This window comes from Equus caballus, chromosome 22, assembly GCF_041296265.1.
Source record: "Equus caballus isolate H_3958 breed thoroughbred chromosome 22, TB-T2T, whole genome shotgun sequence".
Classification (NCBI taxonomy): Eukaryota; Metazoa; Chordata; class Mammalia; order Perissodactyla; family Equidae; genus Equus; species Equus caballus.
In genome coordinates, this window is record NC_091705.1 from 20,913,361 (window position 1) to 20,936,908 (window position 23,548).

Below are 23,548 nucleotides of genomic sequence, written 5' to 3' on the forward strand. Positions count from 1 at the left end.
GGTATACAAATCACAGAGAACCTAGCTAGTGGTTCTTAAATTTCAGTGAGTATCATCTGGGGGAGTCCATTAAAAATGTATTTTGGGGGGCCCCATTCCTGAGATTCCCATTCAGCAAGTCTGGGGTGGGACTCATAAGTCTGCACTTTTACAAGTGCCCCTGGTCCACTTGGACAGGTGATCCAAAACCACACCTCCAGAACACTGGCTTAGGCAAATAGTCCTGTGTCATTTCGTTTTTAGGCACATCACTAGTAAACAGCATGTGACTGGAATTTTAAAGATCCGTCTAAAATTCCCTTTTAGTCACATTTATATGGCTGAAGTAATTTTTGTCTCCAACTACCATCCTGCTCAGGGGATTTCAGGCCTGGGACACTATTAAGGAAACAACTGTCAGACCAAACAACAAGACCACATAGGAAAAAACAATGAGGAAACTTGGTTAATACAGAGGAACTGGGCAGGCTGGGAGACCTAAGGAGAAACCAGACACACACCTTCTCCCATGGACTGTGTCGTGTTCAGTAACGCTTTTAGTGCCTGACATATGAACGTTCAGTGAGTACTGGTTAAAAGAATAAGAAACAAGTAGATATGAAAACATTAAGACAGATTGTTTCTCAACTTGTTATTCAGCTCAGGTCCTTGTTTGACAAACATGCCACCTCATATTTTCCTTTAATGTTACTTTGAATTTCAACATAAACTAAATATGGTGACTTAAAGAAGTAGACAAACTGGTTGCGTCTCCCATTAGCCTCCAGGATAAGGTGTCATGAGAAGAAGATGAAAAGGAAGCAGGAAAAGCAGTGGCCAGGAAGTATTGGTTTGAGAAGTAAAGGGAGAACCGCCTAGCGCCCCATGACGGACCGGAAGTCAGGGGGCCGGGCCGCGCCAGCTTCCGGCGTCACTTCCCACGCGACCTCCTGCGGGAAACATGGCGGCTCTCGGTGGCGTCCGCTGGTTGACCCGAGTGAGCCCGGGGGGTCAGGCCGGGCTGGGGGCGGGCGGGGGAGCAGCGGGTTTGTACCAGGCTCACTGCGGTATTCGGGGTCCGGGGATCCTCGACCCGACCTCACAGGCTTGTGTATCCCTGTCGCAGGCGCTGGTTGCTGCCCCGAACCCGGGGGCATGGCGGAGCCTGGGTACCTCGGCGGTGGCGCACGCCGCCTCGCGGAGCCAGGTAAGCCCAAGTCCGGCTCTGGTCTCGCCTAAGTCCCTGACACCTCCTCCCCAGGCTTCCCCATCCCTCCCTTGCCCTCAGGACCCCTGCTCCCGCCCCAGCTCTAGCTCTGATGGCCTCGCTTGCAGGCCGAGGATGTAAGGGTGGAGGGCGCCTTTCCCGTGACCATGCTCCCAGGAGACGGTGTGGGGCCTGAGCTGATGCACGCTGTCAAGGAGGTGTTCAAGGTGAGGGGCTCGGGGGAATCAGCCAGCAGGGACGATGGAGTGGGTTGGAAAGGACTTACTTGATTCTGACCCTGCGATTTTTGGGACCTGTCCTTGAAGGCTGCCTCTGTCCCGGTGGAGTTCCAGGAACATCACCTGAGCGAGGTACAGAATATGGCATCTGAGGAGAAGCTGGAGCAGGTGCTGAGTTCCATGAAGGAGAACAAGGTGGCCATCATTGGTACGTGTGCCCCCTTGCTATCCTGCCCATGTGTCATTTAAAAATCTAAAGAACAAATGTTCATTAAGCTTCTCTCCGCACATACTAATACGTTAACTCCCCCAAGCCCCCACCGCTGATTGGTGCCCATTTGTTCCTTTGTGTTGGAAACCCAGGAGTTGAGAGATGACGTGAGCTATCTATAGAGAAGGGCTCCAAGAGTTGGGGGTCTGTCATGGGACTGCATTATGGGTCATCAAGTCGTCTTGTGTTTCTAGAATGACACTTCTGGCTGCCCCTTTCATTCTGTCTTCCCTTCAGCTTCTCTACTTTAATCTCCTCATTAGATCTTTTGGTTTCCAGTTCTGCCCCTACAGTCCATCTTCTACATCTCTTCTCTTGGACAGACAAGCGTGACTTTGCCAGGCCCAGCCTTAGCATAGGAAAGTAAGTTCTTTGTAAGCTGACTCAGCTTTTCTGCCTTCATTTCCACAATACTTGTTCTGTGCTTTGGTCACAGTAGACTGTCTTAGTTTCCAAATACATGTACTATCTTGACTTACAGTGTTCCTTCTGCCCAGAATGTTCTTCATTTGATGCTGGCTGTCAGAATCCTTTCTACTCACTGTGTTAGTTTCCTGGGGCTGCTGTAACAAACTACTATAAACCTGGTGGCTTAAAATAACAGAAATTGATTCTCTCTCAGCTTTGGAGGCCAGAATTCTGAAATTAACATGTTAGCAGGGCTCCCTCTGCAGGCTTAGGGGAGAACCTTCCTTGCCCCTTCCAGCTTCTGGTGGTTCCTCATGGCTCCTGGTGTTCCTTGGTATTTCTTGGCTTGTAGGTGCATCATGCCAATCTCTGCCTCTGTCTTCGTATGGTTTTCTCCCTTCTGTTCTGTGTATCTGTTTCTCCTTTTCTTATATAAGGACTTGTCATTGGATTTAGGGTCCACTCTAATCCAGGATGATTTCATCTAAGATCTTTAACTTAATTGTATCTGCAAACACTATTTTCCCAAATACGGTCACATTTACAGGTTCTGGTAGTTAGGGCATGGACATATCATTTTGAGGGTCACTATTCAACCTACTGCACTCAGTTAACCTAAGGGCTGGCTGAAGTGCCAGCTTTTCTGTGACACTTCTTGATATTACCAGAAGGAATTTCGTCTCTGTGTTCTTATGTATGCCGTTAATACCTCTCCCATGGTTTGTATCATGTCTTTCATATTATCTGCCTTCCCCAATGCATTGTTTGCCCTTTGAGGACAAGAGTTGTGTGTTGTGTTTTTTGGTTGATATCCTTAGTGCCTGACACATGGTTGATATTTAATAAGTGTTGGTTGAGAAAATTTCAAATGCATAAACACAGAAACATCAAGAAAGGTAGCATTTTTTCTCAACCTGTTAAACCCAGGCTCTTTGATAACATGAAAATAGCATCTGTCCTCCTTTTAGGTCATTTTGAAGTTTCAACGTAAGTTGAATATGGTGACTAAAATTAAAACAGTGGATGGATGGATGTTTCTGGTTTTAATTACGTTATTCTTCTTTGCCTCTTGCCTCTAGAGCCACTTAAGGGTCACTGATTTGGGAGTGGGAAATGAGAGTCTGGGTTGCATTATGTCACTGAGAAGATTGGACCCCAATCTGGGTGCCCTTGGGCTTGGCCTGTGCCTGACACCCTCCCCTGCCAACTTTGTTTATGCAGGAAAGATCCACACCCCGATGGAGTATAAGGGGGAATTAGCCTCCTACGATATGCGGCTGAGGTAGGTGACAAGGGGCCATGGGTTAGAGGGGTACTGGGGCACCAGGGACAGTGCTGATGGCTTTGTCCCACCCCCAGGCGTAAGTTGGACTTGTTTGCCAATGTAGTCCATGTGAAGTCACTTCCTGGGTATAAGACTCGACACAACAATTTAGATCTGGTGATCATTCGGGAGCAGACAGAAGGGGAATACAGCTCTCTGGAACATGAGGTGAGGCCCTAGAAATTGGGGAGGGCAGGGGCAAAGGTGGGAGAGAGGCATAGCTCCTTCTTCCGTTCTTTCCAGTGTCATCTAGCTGCTTCTCTCTTTTTACGCAGAGTGCAAGGGGTGTGATTGAGTGCTTGAAGATTGTCACTCGAACCAAATCTCAGCGGATTGCAAAGTTCGCCTTCGACTACGCCACTAAGAAGGGGCGGAGCAAGGTCACGGCTGTCCACAAGGCCAACATCATGTGAGGGAAATGGTTTTGCCTTGGGAAGGATCCTGGGAAGGTAGCCCCCTGCACTCTCTTGGCTGAATCTGTTTCCTTTGGCCCACGGACAGGAAACTTGGGGATGGGTTATTCCTGCAGTGCTGTGAGGAAGTTGCTGAACTGTACCCCAAAATCAAGTTTGAGACAATGATCATAGACAACTGCTGCATGCAGGTAAGGCCTTCCCTGTGTCTACACTCTCAGTGCTGAGGGAGGGCAGGAGTGGCATTTACTTCTCTTCTCCATGCCCACATTTCACCCCCTAGCTGGTACAGAATCCTTACCAGTTTGATGTGCTGGTGATGCCCAATCTCTATGGGAACATTATCGACAATCTGGCTGCTGGCTTGGTTGGGGGAGCTGGTGTGGTCCCCGGTGAGAGCTACAGTGCAGAGTACGCAGTCTTTGAGACGGTGAGTGAGGTCCCCTCCTCCCTCAGCCCTCTCTGCATGCCCTTCTTCTGACCTCAGGTTTCCCCTGATAGTTCCCCCACTCTGTCCTCTCCTAAGTAACCCTGGCCTGCTCCTGCCCTCCACCCTCCCAATGCCTTTTCTGAGTGTCCCTGGTCTGACCTCCCTCTGCCCTAATGCCCTTCCCTGACCTCAGCTGCTGCATGACATCTGCTTGCAGTGACTCTGGTCTGCTCCTCTCTCCACAGGGTGCCCGGCACCCATTTGCCCAGGCAGTGGGCAGGAATATAGCCAACCCCACCGCTATGCTGTTGTCAGCTTCCAACATGCTGCGGCATCTCAAGTAGGTCATGGTGGGCTGGGGGAGGAGGCCCGGTGTTGTAAGGGGGAGCACAGGTGGGGAAGTCGGGGATGATGTGGGAGGAATCTCAGTTTCTTCTGTCCACATTGACAGTCTCGAGTATCACTCCAACATGATTGCAGATGCCGTGAAGAAGGTGATCAAAGTGGGCAAGGTGAGTTTAGAGAGGCTGCAGGGCTCAGGGCCTTGGCACTACTCTCTGGGGAACCTGAATTGGGACCGCCTTTCCCTCCAGCACCCCAGAATATCTGCTGTGTGGTCTTCCGCTGTCCCTCTCAGGGCTGTTCTTCACCTCCCTTCTCTTGGCTGTTTCATCCTCTTGATCTCCTTTGCCTTAGTTCCCATCTGCTCTTCCCTCTTTCCTGCTCCATCCCTTGGCTCTTTTATGGGCCATCTTCAAGCCAAACTTGCAGCTGTCTCTCTGGGGGGAGTATGGGGGATGGAGGAGCAGAGGGAGATAGCAGGCAGGATGAGGCCCTGGGGGCACCTTCACATCTGGAAGCCCATCCTCATCTGCATTCCCCTGCCCTCATCTTTCCTCCGCCTGGTCTCTCTCCTTATTTCCTCCAAGGCATCCTCATGCTGTCTCCAGTCAGTGTTCCCCATCTCACTTCATGCTCAGCCTTCCATCCTGCCCAGGCTGCAGCATAGGCTCTAAGAGTGGCTCTGGCTCTCAGGAGTGGATGGGCCCCTATGCTCTTCCAAACCTGGCCACCTTGCATCTCTGCCGCATCGCATCTTCTTTTGGCCTTGCATCTCTGCTGCATTGCATCTTCTTTTTAGCCTTGTCACCCCTTCTTGGATCCCATTGCCATCACATTGCCCTACCCCCCCTTCATGGGCTCTCTTCTCTTCTCCCCCACGGCTGTTGCCGGTGGTGGCTGTAGGTGCGGACTCGAGACATGGGCGGCTACAGCACCACAACCGACTTCATCAAGTCTGTCATCGGCCACCTGCACCCTTATGGGGGCTAGAGCCCTTTAGTCCCTCCAACCTCACAAGGACCATACTACCTACATCTCCCTTCAGTACAGTGGACCAGAGAAGAGCCCTTAACCTGACCATAACCACCACCTGGGCAGAGCCTAGGTTGTCCTGGGGCTGGCTTCCTTAGGGAACTATTAGGTGGTGGTTGGAGGGGGGGTTAGGGATGGGGCCTAGGCCACAGGGATGATGACAATTCTCCCCCACAGGTTCGAACTTCTGACATGGGTGGCTATGCTACCTGCCAAGACTTCACTGAGGCTGTCATTGATGCCCTGTCCCGCCCATAGGTCCCACCCACACCTGTTTAAGGTGCCTCAATAAAACATGTATATCGACTCTTTATGAATTTGTTTTTATTGGGGTTTAAGGGATGGGTTAGGTTGTTGGAAAATGTCCTGTGGGTTAGGCCCCAGCAGGAGATGTCCATTCTAATCTTCCTGGGATAGCTTTTGGAGCTTTTTCTTTTTTTTAGAGCTGTTGCTCTTGCTGCCAGCAGCCTCTTCAGGTCCACTGCTGAGCGGCTCCTCTCTGGAAGAGAATTTCCTCTTTTTCTTGGGGACACTCCTGTTTCCTGCCTCTTCAGGGTCAGTAACTGTTTCCACTTTGGGGGAAGATTTCTTCCTCTTGGGAAGACTCCCACTGCCAGCTGTCTCTTCAAGATCACTAGTTACCAGCTCCTCCTTGGAAAAAGATTTCTTTTTCTTGGGTTTGGAGAAAGAGACAGATGGGTCTTCCATTCCATTCTCCTGAGGAGCCTCCTGGAGCTTTTGCTTTTTCTTCTTTTTGGGTCTCTCACTTGTCTCCTAAAAAAGGGAAGTGGACATGGAGCAGTGTCACTCATCATTGTATGAACACACTCCATTAAAATTCTGGCAAGTAGTAGGGCAGAAAGACTGGTGGAAATGCTGTTAAAACTGGGATAGTTTTGGGGCTGGCCCTGTGGCCGAGTGGTTAAGTTGGCACGCTCCGCTGCAGGCGGCCCAGTGTTTCATTGGTTCGAATCCTGGGCGCGGACAAGGGACTGCTCATCAAACCACGCTGAGGCAGCATCCCACATGCCACAACAAAGAATACACAACTATGTACTGGGGGGCTTTGGGGAGAAAAATGAAAAAAATAAAATCTTGAAAAAAAAACCCACTGGGATAGTTTTAACTATATGGATATAATTCTGGATATCTACCCCAAGGGTGACTCCCACTTAGAAGGTGGGGAGAAAATGTGATTATCTAAGCCCATTAAATAATTTATAGAAAAACTCACCATCCTGGTCACTATAGAATCATCATGCCAAGTTCCAGAAGGGACCCTGAAACACTATTTGACAAATTGGGCACTATGTGAAGATCCCAGGAGAAGTGATTCTAACCTAGCACATTTGAAACCTCCCTTCCCCAATCCCCGCTAGAAAATGGTACCTCCAGACACACGTCTGAGAACAAGCAGAGCAGGAATTTACACTACCCCCAGTTGAAGACTCCTGGGAGGCAGCCAAGGACAGAAAACACTTGCCCAGGAAATGCGTGTGTACTGCAACCAGCTCTCTGTACTCTTGTGCAAGTTCTCTCAAGAGGTAGTTTTAGATATTTCAGGTCCTTATTTCAGTCCAAAAGCCTGGACTCAAGACTATGGCTTAAGGTAGCACAACCTGTGTCCTGCTGTTGAAAATCTTACAACCTAAGATCTTCACACCTAGGCCTGAGGGCTAACCTGCCTACTGACCTCACACTCCTCCGGGGTACTGCTGCTGTTTTCTGAAGATGCAAGGGCAGCAATTGCAGCCAGGCGTTTCTTTTCCTTCTTCAAGCGTTTCTTCTCCTGTTTCTCCAGCTTCCTGGTAATCTCAGCAGCCGCTTCCTCTGCCTGGCCAAAGAAAAGTGCTAAAAAAGTTCTCCAGACCTGCGGCTCTCCAGGTCTCCCTTCTGGCTTTACTGGATCAGGCTCATTAAATCAGTTTTTTGCCTCCACTCTACCAGGTCAGGCTAAGACAGCTCATCACCTCCAACAGCCAGCTATGGTCCTCCCCCACCTAGTGAAGCCCAAACTGACCTGAACCATTGCCTCCTTCATGACATCCAGATTCTTTCGTGGAATCTCTCCAGTCTCATAAAAGGACAGCCGCTCCTCGACTTGTTCTCGAAGCTTCTCCCCAAATACACTTGTGGGGACCTCTGGATGTGTGTGTGTGTGGGTAAACAAAGCCTGTCAGCCCCTTAAAGGGCAAACTACTCCCCACCCCAGTATTCCCTCTACTGTCAGCTCCACTCAGACCCAAAGTATCAACACTCACTAGGTGAACTGCTGTTGACGAAAAATACTGGCATCATTGTAGAAGCTGCTAAGGTCGTCAGCCTCCCTCCCTCCCTTTTCCTCACAACTGCCAACCCCGCCCCATACCAGAGAAGCAATCAATTCGTGAGGCAATACTGCATTTGTTTGCCAGATATCGGGAGATGCGGCCTTTGTTCTTGGCAGCTGCTCGGCCAATGAAGGTAGAGTGGAAAATGAGTCCATATTTTGGGGTGTTACCCCTTGTCTTCAGGGCTCTGGGAGAAGAATATGCAGTGGAGATTTCAAGATCAGAAATTTCAACCCTATTAGCCAAGGCAGCTCCTCCCCTCCCTACTTCCCCCAGTTTCCAGATCGAGCCTCAGGCTGGGCTGGGTCTTCACCCCACCTTGTGCCAACCCACAGCTCCCAGAGACAGAGGGAAGGCATCCAATGTCGCTGACCTGGAAACTTGGTCCCTTTGCTGGGCCCTGGGAATCACTCAGACACCAGGACTGGCCATCACCCCCATAGCAGAGGCCTGTATAGGTCAGGGAGCCCTGGTTAGCCATCACTGTGATCCCCAAACAAGCAGTGGGCACCAGAAGTGGTACCTGAGTGTGGGCAGGTGCCCTCACTGGTACCTGAACAGGGCCTTTTCAGCCCCAAGGATCTGCACTGTGGACGCTGGATACTTGGCCAGGTTGGTGAGGCTGCCAGCATGAGCAATGAGACGTGCACCTACCTGGAGAAGGATTCAAAGAATTAGGGAAGCTACAATTGCCAACATACCAACTGCGTAACCCTGCTTCGCCTCTCCCCTTGAAGTGCAATTAGGGAAGATATGGTGGGTCAGGAAATAAAGCAGTGTGGATATACATGGCAATGTTCCTCAATCCCCATTTCTGTGCTCCCCATGACGCACCGCTTCCCCAATTAGGGCTGACAGGCTGGGGGCTACTTGGCTCATCTTGGATCGCAGGTAAGTGTGTAGGCTCTGGCGGTACTCTGACAAAGACACCACACGGCTGGAGAAGCTCTCGATGTTTATCAAATCGATGGCTGATATGTCCATGCCTAAGCGACACCAAGTGTAAATGTGCAAGTCAGACCTCCAGAGCCCCATACCTTATTTTGGCTGCCAGGCTCTGTACTGACCCATGGAGGACCGCGAGGCATCCAGAATAGCCTTGGCTTTGGCCCCATCCATTGTTAGCTCCTCCAGCTTCTCCAACTTTTCTTCATTCAGCTCCCTTCGGTTTCCAATGAACTGAGCAAGGCGGCAGTATGTGGCATTGTCATTGATGATCTTCACCAGCTCAGGAAAGTGATACCCGTACCACTCCCTGCAAAGAACCACAATCACTCCCTGGCTCAGCTGTCCTCTCAAATAAAGCTACAGCCTCAGCCCTCTCCACACTGACTCTCTGCCTGAAGGGCCGGGGAAGAAGTCACATTCAAAACCTCCTCAACTCCTTGTCCCCCCATTCACAATACAGACCAGGCAAAGGGCCTGGGCTGAGGTGTATATGGGGTGGGTTTGCTCTGCCTCCTCTTTCTATACAGTCAGTGTAAGAACACAGCCTGTGGTAAGCACCAGGAGGCCCAGCCCAGCCCACCCCACCCCACATGGTTCTACCCACAGAAGCTAGTCTTGATCTCAGTATTCAAAACTAGCTCAACCACGAGCCAAAGACCCCGTTCTCAGGGGTTGCCCCTGCACTTTACCTGACACGCATGGAGAAGGTATTGATGTCCTTATCCAACTGGTCCAGAAGGCTAATGGACTGGATAATCATATTGTCCACCCGGTTCACATTAAACTTAACTTTGGCACGAGAATAGCTGTGTCCCAGCCCCAGTTGGGCTTTACAAGCAGACAGATCTGTCAGACCCTTCACCAGGTTGTGGAAGTGCAGACGAACTCCTGGAGGAGGGCAAGACTGTGAGCAAGGAAGGGCTCTCAGCTGGCTCCTGCACCATGGGCACCAGCCAAGCAGGAAGGCTTCCCAGAAGCAACCTTAAGCACCCCATTAAGTTTCCAGAATCTCCTTCGAAGATGTGAAGAATGGCATGAATGCTAACAGACGATGGTCTCACCTCGCAGGATCTCAGCTATCACGCCTCCAGTCTGGCAGTTGTATCCTAACTCCTCTTGTATAGCAGCACCAATCTTGGGGTCCCCAACACCCAGGAGTACTTTCTTTTTTTTGGACGGCAAGTGAGTCTCCAAGAGCAGGCGGAGGTCCTCGTGAACAACACCTCAGAGCAAAGAACAGAGCTCCCACTAACAAGCTGAAGGATGCTGAAAATCATAAAAGGGACCCTGGGCCCTCAACTGATTTAAGTGACAGATCTATCTTCCGATGGTCCAGCAGAACATGCTGGGATGGCATGCCTAGACCCCTCCCCTTCAGGCTTTGCTCAGAGACATGGAGACATCAGTGACTGCACTCAGGGGATTGACAGACTCAAGTCATCACTGCAAAGCCTGCATCAACCATGGGAGGTCCAAGAAAACAGTGAAATACATAACCGAAAGCTTAAAACACCCCGGAGCATGATGAAATACTTGATTTGCCTTCTGGGACCAACCTCTTTTTCTTGGCTTTTAAGTATCGGAATTGCCCTTTTCAATCAAGTGAACAAAGTAGCAGAGAATGACATTTGATTGGGTTTAGCATTAAACTCGCCTGCCCTACCAGATTTAAGTATCATTTATCATTCCAATGCCCACAAGAAAATAAAGCCTACATCCTGGATTGTGCACTTAAGGTATTACATTTAACCTACCATATATTCCAGATCTTGAACTCTATGAAGATTTTAAAACTACATCCTCTACACATTAAATACAGCTTAGCCCATACCAGAGAGAACAATTTAGCTGAGGAAAGCAAATTATCACAAGCTCCCCTAGGAGAACAGCAGCAGAACTCTGTCTGCCTTACCTCCGTAAGATACATGGTGGTGGCCGACTCACCTTCAGACACAGCGTTGGCATTTTCCAAGGCAACCTGGGACGAGGCAAAGGGACAAAAGGCCACGAGACGAACGATATTGTGGAACTTGCCCAGGTTGAGCACGCACTCCTCCACCTGAGGGAGAAAGGATGAATGGTTTCTTTCCCTCGCTCTTGCCTCTAGGGCGCAGTAAAGCAGCGGTTCTCGGCCTAGCACGCACCTAAGAACCAACCGGACGCTTTAAAAAGGAACCGATCATGGGCCCTAAATCCCAGATCTGCTTCGTCGGTACGGGGCGGAGTCAGGGAGGCTTACTTCTGAGTGGTCCTAACGAGTCTCTAAGTCCGAACGCACTAAGGACGCCCTGGCTCTGGGGCCCCCCCCACGGCGCGGCCGGCCACGTGGGAGCGCGCGGTGCATGCTGGGGGCCGCGCGCCGGCTGGGCCACGGCGCGGAAGGCGAGCCCCCCGCGGCACCCACCTGCGGCAGCAGCAGGCTGATCTCCTCCACCTCCTTCAGCGCCAGCAGCGCGTAGCCGACCGCATGCTCGAACAGCACGTGCAGCAGCACCTGGAACGGGAGCCGGGGCGCGAGCGTCAGCGCGGCCCCCGCGTTCACCCAGCCCCGCTCCCAGCGTAGGCCCCGGCCCCGGCGCGGGCTCCGGCCTGCACCCGGGCTCGCAGCGCGGCCTTCTCCTCGCCCACACCGCCGAACCACTCCTCACCATGGCGCCCGCTCCCGGCCCGGCTCGCAATGCGACGAGCGGGCTCTGGCGCGCGGAACCCGGCTCCAGAGGCCACGCCCCCGCACCGTCGGCCAATCAGAGGCCGAGGACGATACCTTTCGGGGCCTTTGGGCGGGGGGCCCGCCCGGGTGGTACGGCCCGGGGGAGGGGGCGGGGGGCGAGCGCGGGCTGGCTGGCCTTTTCCGGCTGCCGCTGCGGCGCGCGCGTGCGTTGTTGCTGGGGACGCGCCGTATCTGGGCGGCATGCGGGCCGCAGGACGGTCGGGAAAGGTGCTGTTTGGATAATGGTCCGTTCCCTCTGTTTTCATCAGATAATTACGGGAGGCAGAGCTCGGTAAAACGTGGGCGGGAGGCCCCGCTTGGGCCGCGGCGACCCTCCCCGGGCAGAAACTTGCCCCCTCGGCTTTCCGTGGCACCGTACCTGGGGCCCCAGACCTCTCCCTGCGCCTCACGTCCCCAGGACCCCTTCGTCCCGGCTTCCCACTCGGGGAAGACCTTCCCAGGAGCCTCGGGGCCGCGCGCCCTTTCCTCCTCTCTAGAACGGAAGGGGGCCTGGGGCAAACTGGCGTAGACCCTGAGGAATCGTGACTCCTCGTAGCTGGCCTTAAAATACAATTTTAAATTGTATTTTATTTATTATTTCCAAAAATGAGGGTGGCCGGAGATAAAGTCGAAAAGGAAGACGATCCCACCTCCTCCCAGGTCGGTTTCTCGTTCCCCTGCTTCAGCAGAACGGGGCTCCTTTTGCTGGGCCACGTGTTGCTCGCCCTGTTGAATGGCCCTAGATGTTAGCGCCCAGTTAGCCAGCGGTGGATTGGAGCCACTTCCATGTCCTCGAGGGTGGCTTTTGGGCATTCAGTCGACTATTTTGAAATTACTTTTGCTTTAATAGTTAATGTTAGAGTTGCAAATCCAAAACCTAGTTCTCCTAGGGTAGTATACATGCTGGTAGATTAGCATCATTTTAAGGGGATTTTTATAACTTAAATTCCCATAACTGAAGTGCATTTATAAATTCAATTTATTTTATTTCTTCTTAAGCAATTCGGTCACTTGACAAACAAAATCCAAGTACTGAGCTCAGTCTTAATATATTAACTTAAAAATATGGCTGGTAAATCTTAAACTCTCAGTCTCAGTATTGCTTACAAATATGGTTATGTTCTGTTACATATATCCACTTGCAACCTGAGTCTGAATCAGTTACTCCACGTTTAAAAATTGAATTGCAAGGGGCCAGCCCGTGGCTGAATGGCTAAGTTGGTGCTCTGCTTGGGCGGCCCAGGGTTTCACCGATTCAGATCCTGGGCGTGGACATGGCACCGCTCATCAAGCCATGCTGAGGCGGTGTCCCACGTGCCACAACTGGAAGGAACCACAACCCAAAATACGCAAGTATGTACCAGGGGGCTTTGGGGAGAAAAAGGAAAAATAAAATCTTTAAAGAAAAAAAAATTGAATTGCAAAACTAATCTATTACATACATTAGTATGTTAAATTCTGTTTTATAGATACCAGGTTAAATAAAGGGTTCCAAATTGTAATGGAAAATATTAATGCTATGACTTTGATTGCTTCATTATTTCTATACTTAATCCTAAATATTCCTGGGGTTACAGGTGCTTATCTGCTTAGATAGGGGTTTTCAAAGGAGAAGTCAGAATCTATTAGTGGAATGTAGAATTTATTTAGACATTCTTAGCCAGCATTAAAAACATAGGAAGAAAGAGAATAGGGAATAATATGTCACATAGAGTGAGGAGGGGTATTGATTTGTGAAACTTTTGTCTCAGGTAAACATGCATACGTATACATGTATGTATAAACATACATATATATACGTGGGGAAATATGTATATATACTATATATGTTAGTTATGTAAACACACTTTTGTGGATTAAATGCAAAAAGCTTGAGAGTCACTGAGCTGAAAGTTAACCACAGTGGTACTTTGAATAGGTTTGAGTCCTCTGGTTATAATGGAGCTGTGCTGAAGAGGTTTGCTAACTCAGAGACGAGACGGCTGAAGAAAAGTGCACTTCAACTAGTGAGATGCAAATACTAGCCGCCCCGTAGCCGAGTGGTTAAGTTCACGCGCTCCGCTTCGGTGGCCCTGGGTTTCACAGGTTCGGATCCTGGGCGTGGACATGGCACCGCTTGTCAGGCCACGCTGAGGCAGCGTCCCACATGCCACAACTAGAAGGACCCATAACTAAAACATGCAACTATGTGCTGGGGGGTTTTGGGGAGAAAAAGCAGGAAAAAAGAAAAAGATTCGCAACAGTTGTTAGGTGCCAATCTTTAAAAAAAAACCTAAAACAAATGCTTATGATTAGACGGGGACATGGTGCAAACACTAAAAATATTCCTTTGGCTTCCTCACCTCCATCTCTTAACTAAACTAGCTCCCGGATATTTCATAGTCCTGACCCCAGCGGGACCTCTGCAGCGTGTGATGTTAGAGACTGTGTCTTCCTTCCTTTTGGCCTGTTTGCTGGGTTCACTTTTCCTGTCTGTGTTCAGGTCTTCACCACCACCACCACCAGTCCTGCCTAATTCAGGACTTTTGCAAAAGCTTTGGTTTCCCCTTCTCTAAACCACCTGTCTCTCCACTGCCAGAATGATCTCTCTGAGGCAGAGTAGCCAATCGTGTTCTATTGCGGGTGTTCATCGTGGCATGAAGTAACGGGAAGGTCAAGGGCGTGGTGTCCCAGGATCACCTGCGGTAGCTAGTCTCCAAAGATGACCACCCGTGATCCGTGCCTCCTGGCATTTGGTCCTTGTATAGTCCCCTCCCACAGTGAACAGGGCTGGGTCTGTGACTTTTTTGCCAGTAGAATGCGGCAGAAGTGATTCTGTGCCAGTTCCACTACTCAGCGTTTTGCATTCTTGGGAGCCTTGAGTTGCCTCATAAGAAGTTCAGCTACGTGCTGGAGAGCCACATGGAGAAGGAAAGGCCCCGAGACTTCCGGGAGAGGTCCAGCTTTCCAGCTGTCCCTGTCAAGAGAGAAGACCCACGGGTAAAGCCATGTCATGTGTTCCAGCCCTTGCTGCCATCTGACTGCAGCCACATGAGTGACCCCAAACAAGACCAGCAGAAGAACCACCTAGTTGGGCCCCGACTACCCACAGAACTGTGAGAAATAATATATTGTGGTTTTTAAGTCACTAAATTTCGAGATGATATATTAAGCAGCAGTAAATACGTATCAGAATCAGCAAACCGGGGTTCAGGTGACCTTAAGTTAATCACCTAATCTTCCTGAGCTTTCATTTCTTCTGCAGGATGAAGACTGAGGATTCATTTGTCTCTTCAACAAAGATTTTATCAAACATCTACTATAGGCCAGACATGACACAGGTGTGGTACCTGGCATGTAGTAGGAACTCAGCAAGTGTTAGTGGTCTTTCATCTTGTTCTGGTTTTTTTGTGTGTGTGAGGAAGATTGGCCCTGAGCTAACATCTGTCGCCAATCTTCCACTTTTTGCTTGAGGAAGATTGTTGCTAAGCTAACATCTGTGCCAATCTTCCTCTCTTTTTGTATGTGGGATGCTGCCACAGCGTGGCTTGATGAGTGGTGTGTAGCTCTGCACACTTGAGATCTGAACCTATGAACTCTGGGCCACCATGCTTATTTAACCACTACGCCACCAGGCTGGCCCCTCATCTTGTTCTTTTTTGTCAATAATATTACAACAACATTTCATTTGACCTGTTCTCAGTTTAGTCCCAATTCTCCCATCACTTCCCAAAAGACTCTACTAAAACCCCATTTTTTTATACATCCAGGTACCTTGACTCATTTCATTCACTTTAGCCATTAACTTACACATGTAGACAGATCATCTTTAAACACAGTTTAGTTTCACACGGTAAAACAGTTATGCATTCCATTTTTCAATTTCCAGTGGCAGTAGATGGACAGTTTACTGTCACTCTGATTAAATATTGTTGGAACCTGGAAAATATGTTCAGTGTGTAAACTTGACAATTATTGGTATCTCAATCATTTCTGGTTTAAACAGTGTTGCTAAGAGTCTTTTAGATTTCCTCTCTCTTCTTCAGCTCTTTTCAGAATGGCACCAGGGTTTATGAGAGTGCTCTCAGAGCCTAGTTGTAGGGAGAAGGGGTGGGGGGATGTCTCAGGTCTTTGTGTTCAGGTTCTAGTACTGTGTCTTGGGACCCCATTAATCCCTGCTGTAACATGGCTGCTTTGGACTGGTCCCTAGCCTGTGCCCTCTGTCCTCTGAGACATGCTGATCTCAGCCAGATGCTTGAAACTCTGAGCTCCTGGTCTCCTTATTTCAGGCCTCTACTGGTTCCATGCTGTGTGGCACCCATGCATTTCCTCATTGAGGTATACATGGTCTTTGGGATCACTTGCCTGCCTTATATGAGCTGGGAGGACCAGGCTCATTACCAGAGGGGCTTTTATCCTCACGAATGCTGTATTAGCTTTCCTGTGCTGTGGTGACCATTCTGCTGGGTGGAGTGTGGGATCTCTAGAGCAGGAGTCAGCAAGCTGTGACCCATGGGCCAAATATGGCCTGTACCTTGCTTTTGTAGGGCCCAAGAGCTAAGAATGATTTTTACATTTTTAAAGGGTTGGAAAAAATATATATGCAACAGAGAGTATATGTGGTGCACAAAGTCCACAATACTATCTGACCTTTTACAGGAAAGGTTCTGTAAATCGTTTTTTTTGGAGGCATGCAGCTTCATCTGTGCCATGGTCAGGGCAGCAGGGCAGAAATGAACAGATATGAAACTTGTAGAAATAAGAAACTTGTTGAAATTTAAAAGAAACGCAATGACTCATTAGCAAATTAGGCATGGCTGAAGAGAGCATTAGTGAATTGGAAGATCTAATGAAATAACTTATCCATCATGCAACAAAGAGAGATTAGATAGGTGAGAGAGCAATGAGGAGACAGGATGTGGAATGAGAGGGTTTAGCTTCTGTTCTGCCAGAAGGTAGGAAGGAAAAATAGAGTGTGTTAGTCAAGGTTCTTCAGAGAAACAGAAGCAATCGGATGTACATAGATATATATGAGGAGATTTATTGTAGGAATTGGCTCACATGGTTATGGAGGCCAAGAAGTCCCACGATCTGTTGTCTGCCAGCTGGAGAACCAGGAAAGCTGTGGTGTAGTTCAGTCCAAGCCCAAAGGCTTGAGAATGGTGGTAGGAGGCTGCTGATGTTGTAAGTCTGGATCTGAGTCTGAAAGGCTGAGAACCAGGAGTGCCAATGTCCAAGGGGAGGAGAAGATGGATGTCTCAGCCCAAGCAGAGATAGAACTAATTTGCCCTTCCTTCACCTTTTTGTTCTATTCTGGCACTCAAAAGACTGGATGACGCCCACCCACGTTTGGGAGGGCTGTCTGCTTTACTTAGTTCACCAATTCGAATGCTCATCTCTCCCGGAAACATCCTCACCGACGCACCAGATATAATGTTTTATCAGCTATCTGGGCATCCCCTAGCCCTGTCAAGCTGACACATAAAATTAACCATCACTAGGAAGAACAATATTTGAGAGATGGTGGATGAAGTTTCCCCAGAACTGATGAAGAGCGTGGATGCAAAGATACAGGAATGCACCTCAAGCAGGATAAACAAAAAGGAATCCACGCTTGCTCTGATTATAATAAAACAGCAAAACCCCCAAAACAAAGAGAAGATCTTGAAAGCATATTTTAAATTATGGATTCAAATTTATAATGGTCACAGAATTATTCAGGTTTTCTTCTTTCTTGGACCAATTTTGTTATAGTTTTCTGGGAATTTGTTCATCTATGCTTTCACATTTTTTAGGTTTGAATTGGAAAATTTTTAATCTTTTCTGCAGCATCTGTACTAGTGATCTCCTTTTTATCCTTAATATTTATTTTTACCTTCTTTCTTTTTTTAGTTCATCAGTCAGAAAATTTTCATTCTTACTCACTTTTCAAACAATAAGCTTTTGATTTTGTTGACTCTCTCTGTTGTGTTTATCTCCTTTTGAATTAATTTTTGCTCTTTATTGTTTCCTTTCTTCTACTTGTTCGGCTTTATTTTGCTGTTCTCTGCTTCATTTCTTAATATGGATGTTTGGCCATTCGTTTAAGCTTTTCTTCTTCAATATGCATTTTCCTCTAAGTCCTGCTTTAGTTGTAGTCTACAAATTTTGGTGTGCAATATTTTCATTATAATTCAATTCCAAATTTATTCTAGCTTCTGTTGTAATTCCTTCTATGACCTAAACACACATCATTTAGATGGATGTTAAAGGTTCATGTCTTCCTTGCTTCCCATGGCTACTTTCTAAGCATTGTTTCTTCCTCTTTCTCTTTGAAAAACTCCGGCCACCCGTCACTGCCTAATGAATTTGCACTGGGTAGCATCCGATTTTGCACTGGGAAGGACATTACTTACGTTTTGGATGAGGAGGCAAGGTGTTATTGATCAAAACAATTTTGGGGTGCCGCAAGCGAGCGAGCTTCCTAACCTTTGATTGCAGCTTCTGTCAACCTCAGCTCAGTTCTTCAAGTGCTCGTGTGGCCCTGATAGCTGGCATCTTTATATATGCATTAGACCTAGGAGACTTTTTAGTGTGCACACACCTCACAGACATGAAGACTGGAGTGGTGGGAGGAGTGAGCAGAGAAATGAGCCCAAAGCTACATCTATTCATCTTCTCAGAACCCAAAGAAGCAATTCCATTCAGCTGGTCTCTTCTGGGCCCCTGAGGACACAGGTAAATTTTGAGCTAGCAGGCACCTAGTAGACTGTATGATCCAATGCCTTTCTTCTTTTGCAGATAAGGAATCAGCTATTAACTCTTGGTGTTCAAGAAGCTACAGAATCAATTCTTCCATTTGTTAAAAAAAAATGTTTTGTGTGCCTAACGCATGCCGGGTTTCTTTCTAGGTGCTGGGGATACGGTAGGAAACAAACCAAGTCACTGCTGTGATGGAGTTTACATTCTAGGGAGAGACGGAAAATCAAGCAGATATGTAGCGCATCAGGTGTTGATAAGCGTGAAGGAATGTTGCCTGTTTCATAGAGGCTCTCAGCGAAGAGGTGACATTTGAGCAGAGATCTTAAGCAAGGGAGTAAACAATGCAGACATCTGGGAGAATAATAAAAACAATGGTAATGCTAACCCATGACCTCCTACTTCAGAGACTTCATAATCCTGGGAGACTGGACATAATCAAGTGCTGAAATGCAGTAGTATGGGAGGCTGACCGGAAGACTGTTTGGGCTAGTGTTCCTGAGGAAGACTTCATGGCCAGGAGGGATTTTGTATATTCATAGAAGAATGTGTAGGTCGTTTAGAGAAGGAGGATGGAAAGAGTGGAAGCAAAAGCCGGAAACAAGGAAAGAATCTGCTAGAAGTGTAAGAGTCATCCTGGTCAGTAGTTGGACAAAAGACTGAAGGATCTAGCATGTAAGACCTGGAACATAAGGACCCTTGAATGAAGGCCAGGCTGAGTGGCTTGGGTCTGATGAGACCCTCATTCTCCATCAAGCAGTGTTTGTTTGGAGATTAATTTGGAGGTGACGTGCAGGACTGATTTCTCAAAAAGTTCCAGCTGAGAAAATGTCCTGCATGGGCAGCAGGACTGAAGGGGAGCTGTGGGTTTCCCAGGCCGGCTCCAGGCTCAAGCTTTAAAGCCAAGTGGCACATGGGGCCTTTCCTTTCCACGTGTAGGCCTTTCCTCCCTCCGTTCTTGCTTTCTCCTTGCTTTTCTCACTCATTGAGAAGGATCATACTCTATAGCATCTATTCCCCTTTTATTTAGCCTAGCATATGGCTCCTGTGTCATTTTGGTGTAAATTAACCCAGAGTTTTTACTCTGGGCAACGCTAATGGGGACCAATGGAAATGGAATGTGCCGTTTAAAATCCAGTGACTAGGAAGAGCTTCGGGAAAGGAAATTGCATGAAATAACCACAAGATGGTGGCACTTTACACTCATTTCGTGAATGAGAAAACCCTCCTGTCAAATTTGAAAGGCTTCTCCAATTCCTTGGCTCCTTTCTCAAACAAGACGCATTGGTAATGAGTTACACACATGTGCCACATTTCTCTCCATAGACACAGAAAAGCATACGTTCATAACCTGAGCCTGAGGCTGTTTGATCTTATCCACGCCCCTGATAACCTGTTATTTATTGAGCGGTTGGGTTTATACAGTCCATTTTCCAGACACGGTTGGGTGATATAGATACCTGTACGCTCTATGTACCTCATCCACCCCAAGCATGATCTTGAGCCATTTTCCAGACTAATGCTGCATTGAAGAATAAATTATCTGGCACAATCCTGCAGACAGCTGTCTTTAATAGAAATCCTCAGTACTCAGAACAAGCCAACTGCTCAATAAATAACAGTCAATGTTGCTAGCTGGGGGGTCCCAATGCATTTTTGGTGCTTAAAGGCATCAGCTCCCCTCAGCCTGGGTTTTGGGGTGTCCCTATCTTTGCACTCATCATGGCTGGACTTTGGCTCCGTTTGTTTTCATTGGCTTCTTGTACCTTGTGCTTAAGCCACCTTGCCTCCTTTGGACAGAGGTGATGGTCAGGAAGGTGGGTCCCTCTGCACCCTCCTCTCGGTGGAGCTGGCAGAAACCTGTGTCCCAACATGGGCACCATGAAAAAAGACTGTGATGGTCGTGACAACCTTGTCCCTTCCTCCTGAAGTCTGACGCCAAGGGAGACCACCGTGAGTGCAAGGTCCAGAGCTGCCTGAACCAGGGTACTGGGAAGGGCAGTTAGTGGGTGCGGCGGCTCAGCTCCCCGAAAGGGCAGATGAAGCTATTGCCCTCCCCCCTTAGTAGCCAAAAAGGGCCTGAGACTAAGTCATCAAAGTTCCCACATTTGATGAGAGGAGAGAGAATGTGCAAGTGTGTGAGAGGAGAGAGGAAGAGAGACACTCATTTAGAGGGGTGTGAGCCAGTGGGGCCTGAGGATCAGCCCCGAATGGTGCTCCTGCGAGTCCCAGCTGTCAGTGGGGAGGTCTCCCAGCACTCTTTCCAGAGGCTGACTTCCAAGGATGAGTATGAGGCCGGCCACGGCCAGAATCTGGTCTGACGTTAGGGAGCCGAGATACAGGGAGATGCTGGGAGGCAGGCAGCATGGTCTCACTAGCAGAACTGGAGGTCCCAGCGCTCTGTGTCTTCTTGTCCAGGGTCTGGCTTTGGCTGGCAGAGTGAGGTGTGGCCCCTGAAAAATGAACCAAGACAAGAATGAGGATGTGGGAGGTTTTCCTCCAGTTTCCTGGTATGAATGGCAGCTCCCTGGAGCTTCCCTGCACTGTACATAGATTTCATTCCTATTTGGTGGTGTGAGGATGGTCAGATCCCCCTCAGGGTCTGGAGGCACCTTGGTCTAGCCTTTGCATAAACAGATGTGTTGGAGGAGTATTGTCTGGTGGCTGGAGAAGTAGAGTTGGAGTGCTAGACTCTCTGAGCCTGGGTTTTCTTGAGTGTAGCATTGGGACGATAAAGCGACAGCCTCACAGTTGGTGGCCACAGTGAAACATGATGATGGAAGGGACGGTGTAAACTGGATCAGCCCCAGGATGGTGCTTCTGGAAATCAGATCCAGTTTCCAGCTCTTTCACTTACTCTTTTCCTTCCCTTCCCCTTACTCCAAGTTAGGGGCAATTACTGGCTTGTTCTTCACCAAACCCAGTTCCTGGGACACAGAAATGCACTAAGTTTCCGTTGTGGATGGGTGTGGGCTGCGATCCCAGTCCAGGCTTTGGTGTGCTCCCCTTCCAGGTGTGTCCTCTAGGCTCTTCCCCTTGCACTAGCTTGATACAGGTGGAGTCACAGGATGGAAGGAGCCAAGGCCACCACATCATCACTTGGGAAGAAAGTGGCCATCAAGTGAAAACACCCAATTTGGACTTTATGTTGAGTGAGAAGTAAACTTTTATTGTGTTTGAGCCATTAGCTGTTTTGGGCCTGTTTATTAGAGCAGCTAGCATCATTCTAGCAAATACTTTAAGAAGAGAAGCTAAGTGAGGGCAGCAATAGAGGCTATTGGAGAGTTCCAGATGAAAGGTTGACCATCTTCCTAAGCTCTCTCCAACACCCTAGACCCACTGATGTGTTCAGATAACACTTTTATTTTTTAAAAGTCAAATACCACACTACTGATTTAATCAGCGTAAAATTGAAAAAGCTTTATATCTGTAATAAAAATTCAAATTTTGCCCACGGCAAACTTCCAAACAGCAGCCTGTTGAGAAGGGAGGGTAAAGGGGTGGGTAAAGTGGACAGGCACATTGGAACTGTGGGGACATGAGTCAACCACTGTCATTCAGTGTAAGTTTCTTGGTTTCTCATGAAAGACATTTTATACACCAATGTTTTTCCTTTCATACTTAAGTCCATTGATATCCAAATATGTCTTGTTTTTGTTGGTGATATTACAACATAATGTCACATTTACTCCATTTCTTGCCCCATCTGGAAAAATTAGGTTATTTCAAATATTTTCTTCAGCTTCACCACAAGCTGCCAGCCCGTCGCTCTTCTGCATTTCATCTCTGAACCAGTCTGCGGGCATCTATGGACTGCTGGCTGATCTTACTAACAAGAACGTCTGCAGCTTCAAAATGTCTTCCATAAATTGGGGAGACTCACCAGGACGGGTTCTATTTTGACACAGACTTCTTGTCCCCTTTTTGCAACATCCGCTTGTTTATGGTTTATTTCAATATGTTAGTATTCCAGTCCCAGGGGGTAGATGGTCTCTGCTCACTCCCCTAGGAGGCCCTGTGATACTTTCTCTGGACTCCTCATGTGGCCTTTTCTCACCCTTTATTCTAGAAATTCCAGCGCTGCTCTTTTTTGAGAATACAAACTGGTTCTGATAGGAGCAGAAGCTGCAAAATGCAAATCTCCCTATTTCTCCTCCTAAAGAAAACGCTCGGAACAATATAGAAAATCAATACGTCCTCCATCTGGGGTGGCTGTGATCCATGTCGGCCCACACCTAGGGATCCAGTGGGACACCAGTTGTGCTCCTATGATGGGTTAAGTAGCAGATCATGAGGATATGACATGGGATCTGACAGACTCAGGAGAAAAAGTGAAGAAGAAGAAGAAAAAAGTCATTTCAGAAATGAAGACTAAATTGCAAGGAATATAAGAAGAACAGTCACCATAGGAAATGTGGTGAGAGACTCAGGGGATAGAAATGAGTGAAATGACACTGCAAGGGAAGTGGTGGCACTTCCCCATTTTGCAGGTACTCCTACCAGCTCAGATTCCTTGAGTCTTTCTCTGTGCCAGGAATGCTGGGAAGCACTTTACACGCATGATCCCATCTTGTTTTCACCACCCAGTGAAGCAGGTGCTACCATTGATCTTTATTGTAACTTGCCCAACTTCATACAGCTAATGATTGTCCGAATTCTGATTTCAATCCCAGATTGGGTGATTTCACCACATACGCTCTTCCCACCTTCCCATGTGGCCTGGTGAAAAGCAATCATCAGGAAACAGAATTTACCTTCTTTGGTGAGCTGGAGCTGGGTGGCATTTTGGGGGCTGTCTTTAGCCGTGTCCTCTGAACCTCTCGCTGTGGCTCTGCCTTTGACAGATTTATGGTTCTTCTCAAGTTCTTGCAGCTGCAGGAAAAAAGGAACAGTCAGTCCTGGCCAGGGAAATGGGTCTTTGAGGCTCAGAGCCCAGGATGGGGAGATCTAGAGGGCAAGGACTCTGTCTCCGGTTCTCGGTAACTACCTTCAATCGCCTAGTATTGGTCCTCATGACTCAGAGGGCAGCCCCAGACTCAGGGTTGCCCAGCATTTGAAGGCACACTGGCCGGGGGTGACAGAAGCCCTCCAGTCCCGTGTCTCAGTGGTTTTCTATCTGGGTAGGAGGACAGTGAGATTAAGAGAAGGAAGAGCAGATGAGGCTGTGAGGCAGATGAGGTTCGTTCCAGAAGAGGGAG

General features: G+C 48.4%; 3 protein-coding genes, 1 long non-coding RNA gene and 5 other non-coding genes across 13 annotated transcripts in view; 2 read left to right on the forward strand and 7 right to left on the reverse strand.

Moving 5' to 3' along the window:
- Positions 1-760: 760 nt before the first annotated feature.
- IDH3B (isocitrate dehydrogenase (NAD(+)) 3 non-catalytic subunit beta) lies at positions 761-5,956 on the forward strand. Of its 4 annotated transcripts, XR_001379439.3 has the most exons (13): positions 761-976; positions 1,106-1,186; positions 1,315-1,413; positions 1,513-1,633; positions 3,326-3,386; positions 3,464-3,596; positions 3,704-3,837; positions 3,930-4,032; positions 4,125-4,271; positions 4,517-4,611; positions 4,723-4,783; positions 5,517-5,718; positions 5,823-5,956. XR_001379439.3 is itself a non-coding variant. In XM_014735072.3 (12 exons), exons 1-12 carry the CDS (start codon positions 941-943, stop codon positions 5,601-5,603), a joined length of 1,158 nt encoding a protein of 385 aa, XP_014590558.2. In that variant the 5' UTR covers positions 761-940; the 3' UTR covers positions 5,604-5,956. The 4 variants fall into 4 exon arrangements, 3 of the variants coding, with proteins under 3 accessions (XP_014590558.2, XP_001497133.2, XP_023481996.2); XM_014735072.3 differs by having other exon boundaries at positions 5,517-5,956; XM_001497083.7 differs by lacking the exon at positions 5,517-5,718.
- Positions 5,950-11,668, reverse strand: NOP56 (NOP56 ribonucleoprotein). Of its 2 annotated transcripts, XM_023626226.2 has the most exons (13): positions 11,572-11,656; positions 11,328-11,417; positions 10,868-10,982; positions 9,985-10,146; positions 9,613-9,811; positions 9,043-9,230; positions 8,810-8,961; positions 8,529-8,629; positions 8,014-8,162; positions 7,666-7,787; positions 7,339-7,479; positions 6,880-6,933; positions 5,950-6,419 (listed from the first exon to the last, which is right to left on the reverse strand). In XM_023626226.2, exons 1-13 carry the CDS (start codon positions 11,572-11,574, stop codon positions 6,045-6,047), a joined length of 1,851 nt encoding a protein of 616 aa, XP_023481994.1. In that variant the 5' UTR covers positions 11,575-11,656; the 3' UTR covers positions 5,950-6,044. The 2 variants fall into 2 exon arrangements, with proteins under 2 accessions (XP_023481994.1, XP_023481995.1); XM_023626227.2 differs by lacking the exon at positions 6,880-6,933 and having other exon boundaries at positions 11,572-11,668.
- Positions 7,550-7,620, reverse strand: LOC111770078 (small nucleolar RNA SNORD57). Its single transcript, XR_002803022.1, has one exon. It is a non-coding gene; the product is annotated as a small nucleolar RNA SNORD57 (small nucleolar RNA).
- LOC111770079 (small nucleolar RNA SNORD56) lies at positions 7,878-7,948 on the reverse strand. Its single transcript, XR_002803023.1, has one exon. It is a non-coding gene; the product is annotated as a small nucleolar RNA SNORD56 (small nucleolar RNA).
- On the reverse strand, positions 8,381-8,466 carry LOC111770087 (small nucleolar RNA SNORD86). The gene has a single exon (XR_002803031.1). It is a non-coding gene; the product is annotated as a small nucleolar RNA SNORD86 (small nucleolar RNA).
- Positions 9,359-9,490, reverse strand: LOC111770081 (small nucleolar RNA SNORA51). The gene has a single exon (XR_002803025.1). It is a non-coding gene; the product is annotated as a small nucleolar RNA SNORA51 (small nucleolar RNA).
- LOC111770089 (small nucleolar RNA SNORD110) lies at positions 10,305-10,372 on the reverse strand. The gene has a single exon (XR_002803033.1). It is a non-coding gene; the product is annotated as a small nucleolar RNA SNORD110 (small nucleolar RNA).
- Positions 11,669-11,734: 66 nt separating the features above from the next.
- LOC138920219 (uncharacterized) lies at positions 11,735-15,559 on the forward strand. Its single transcript, XR_011431034.1, has 3 exons — positions 11,735-12,293; positions 12,877-12,986; positions 14,878-15,559. It is a non-coding gene; the product is annotated as an uncharacterized lncRNA (long non-coding RNA).
- A 4,347-nt stretch (positions 15,560-19,906) lies between these two features.
- Positions 19,907-23,548, reverse strand: part of TMC2 (transmembrane channel like 2) — a 73,040-nt gene continuing 69,398 nt past the window's right edge. Inside the window, exons 19-20 of the mRNA XM_070247798.1 lie at positions 23,105-23,222; positions 19,907-20,803 (exon numbers count right to left, since the gene is read on the reverse strand). Coding sequence (XP_070103899.1) covers positions 20,586-20,803; positions 23,105-23,222 — 336 coding nt within the window. The 3' untranslated portion in view covers positions 19,907-20,585. The remainder of the gene's footprint in view (positions 20,804-23,104; positions 23,223-23,548) is intronic.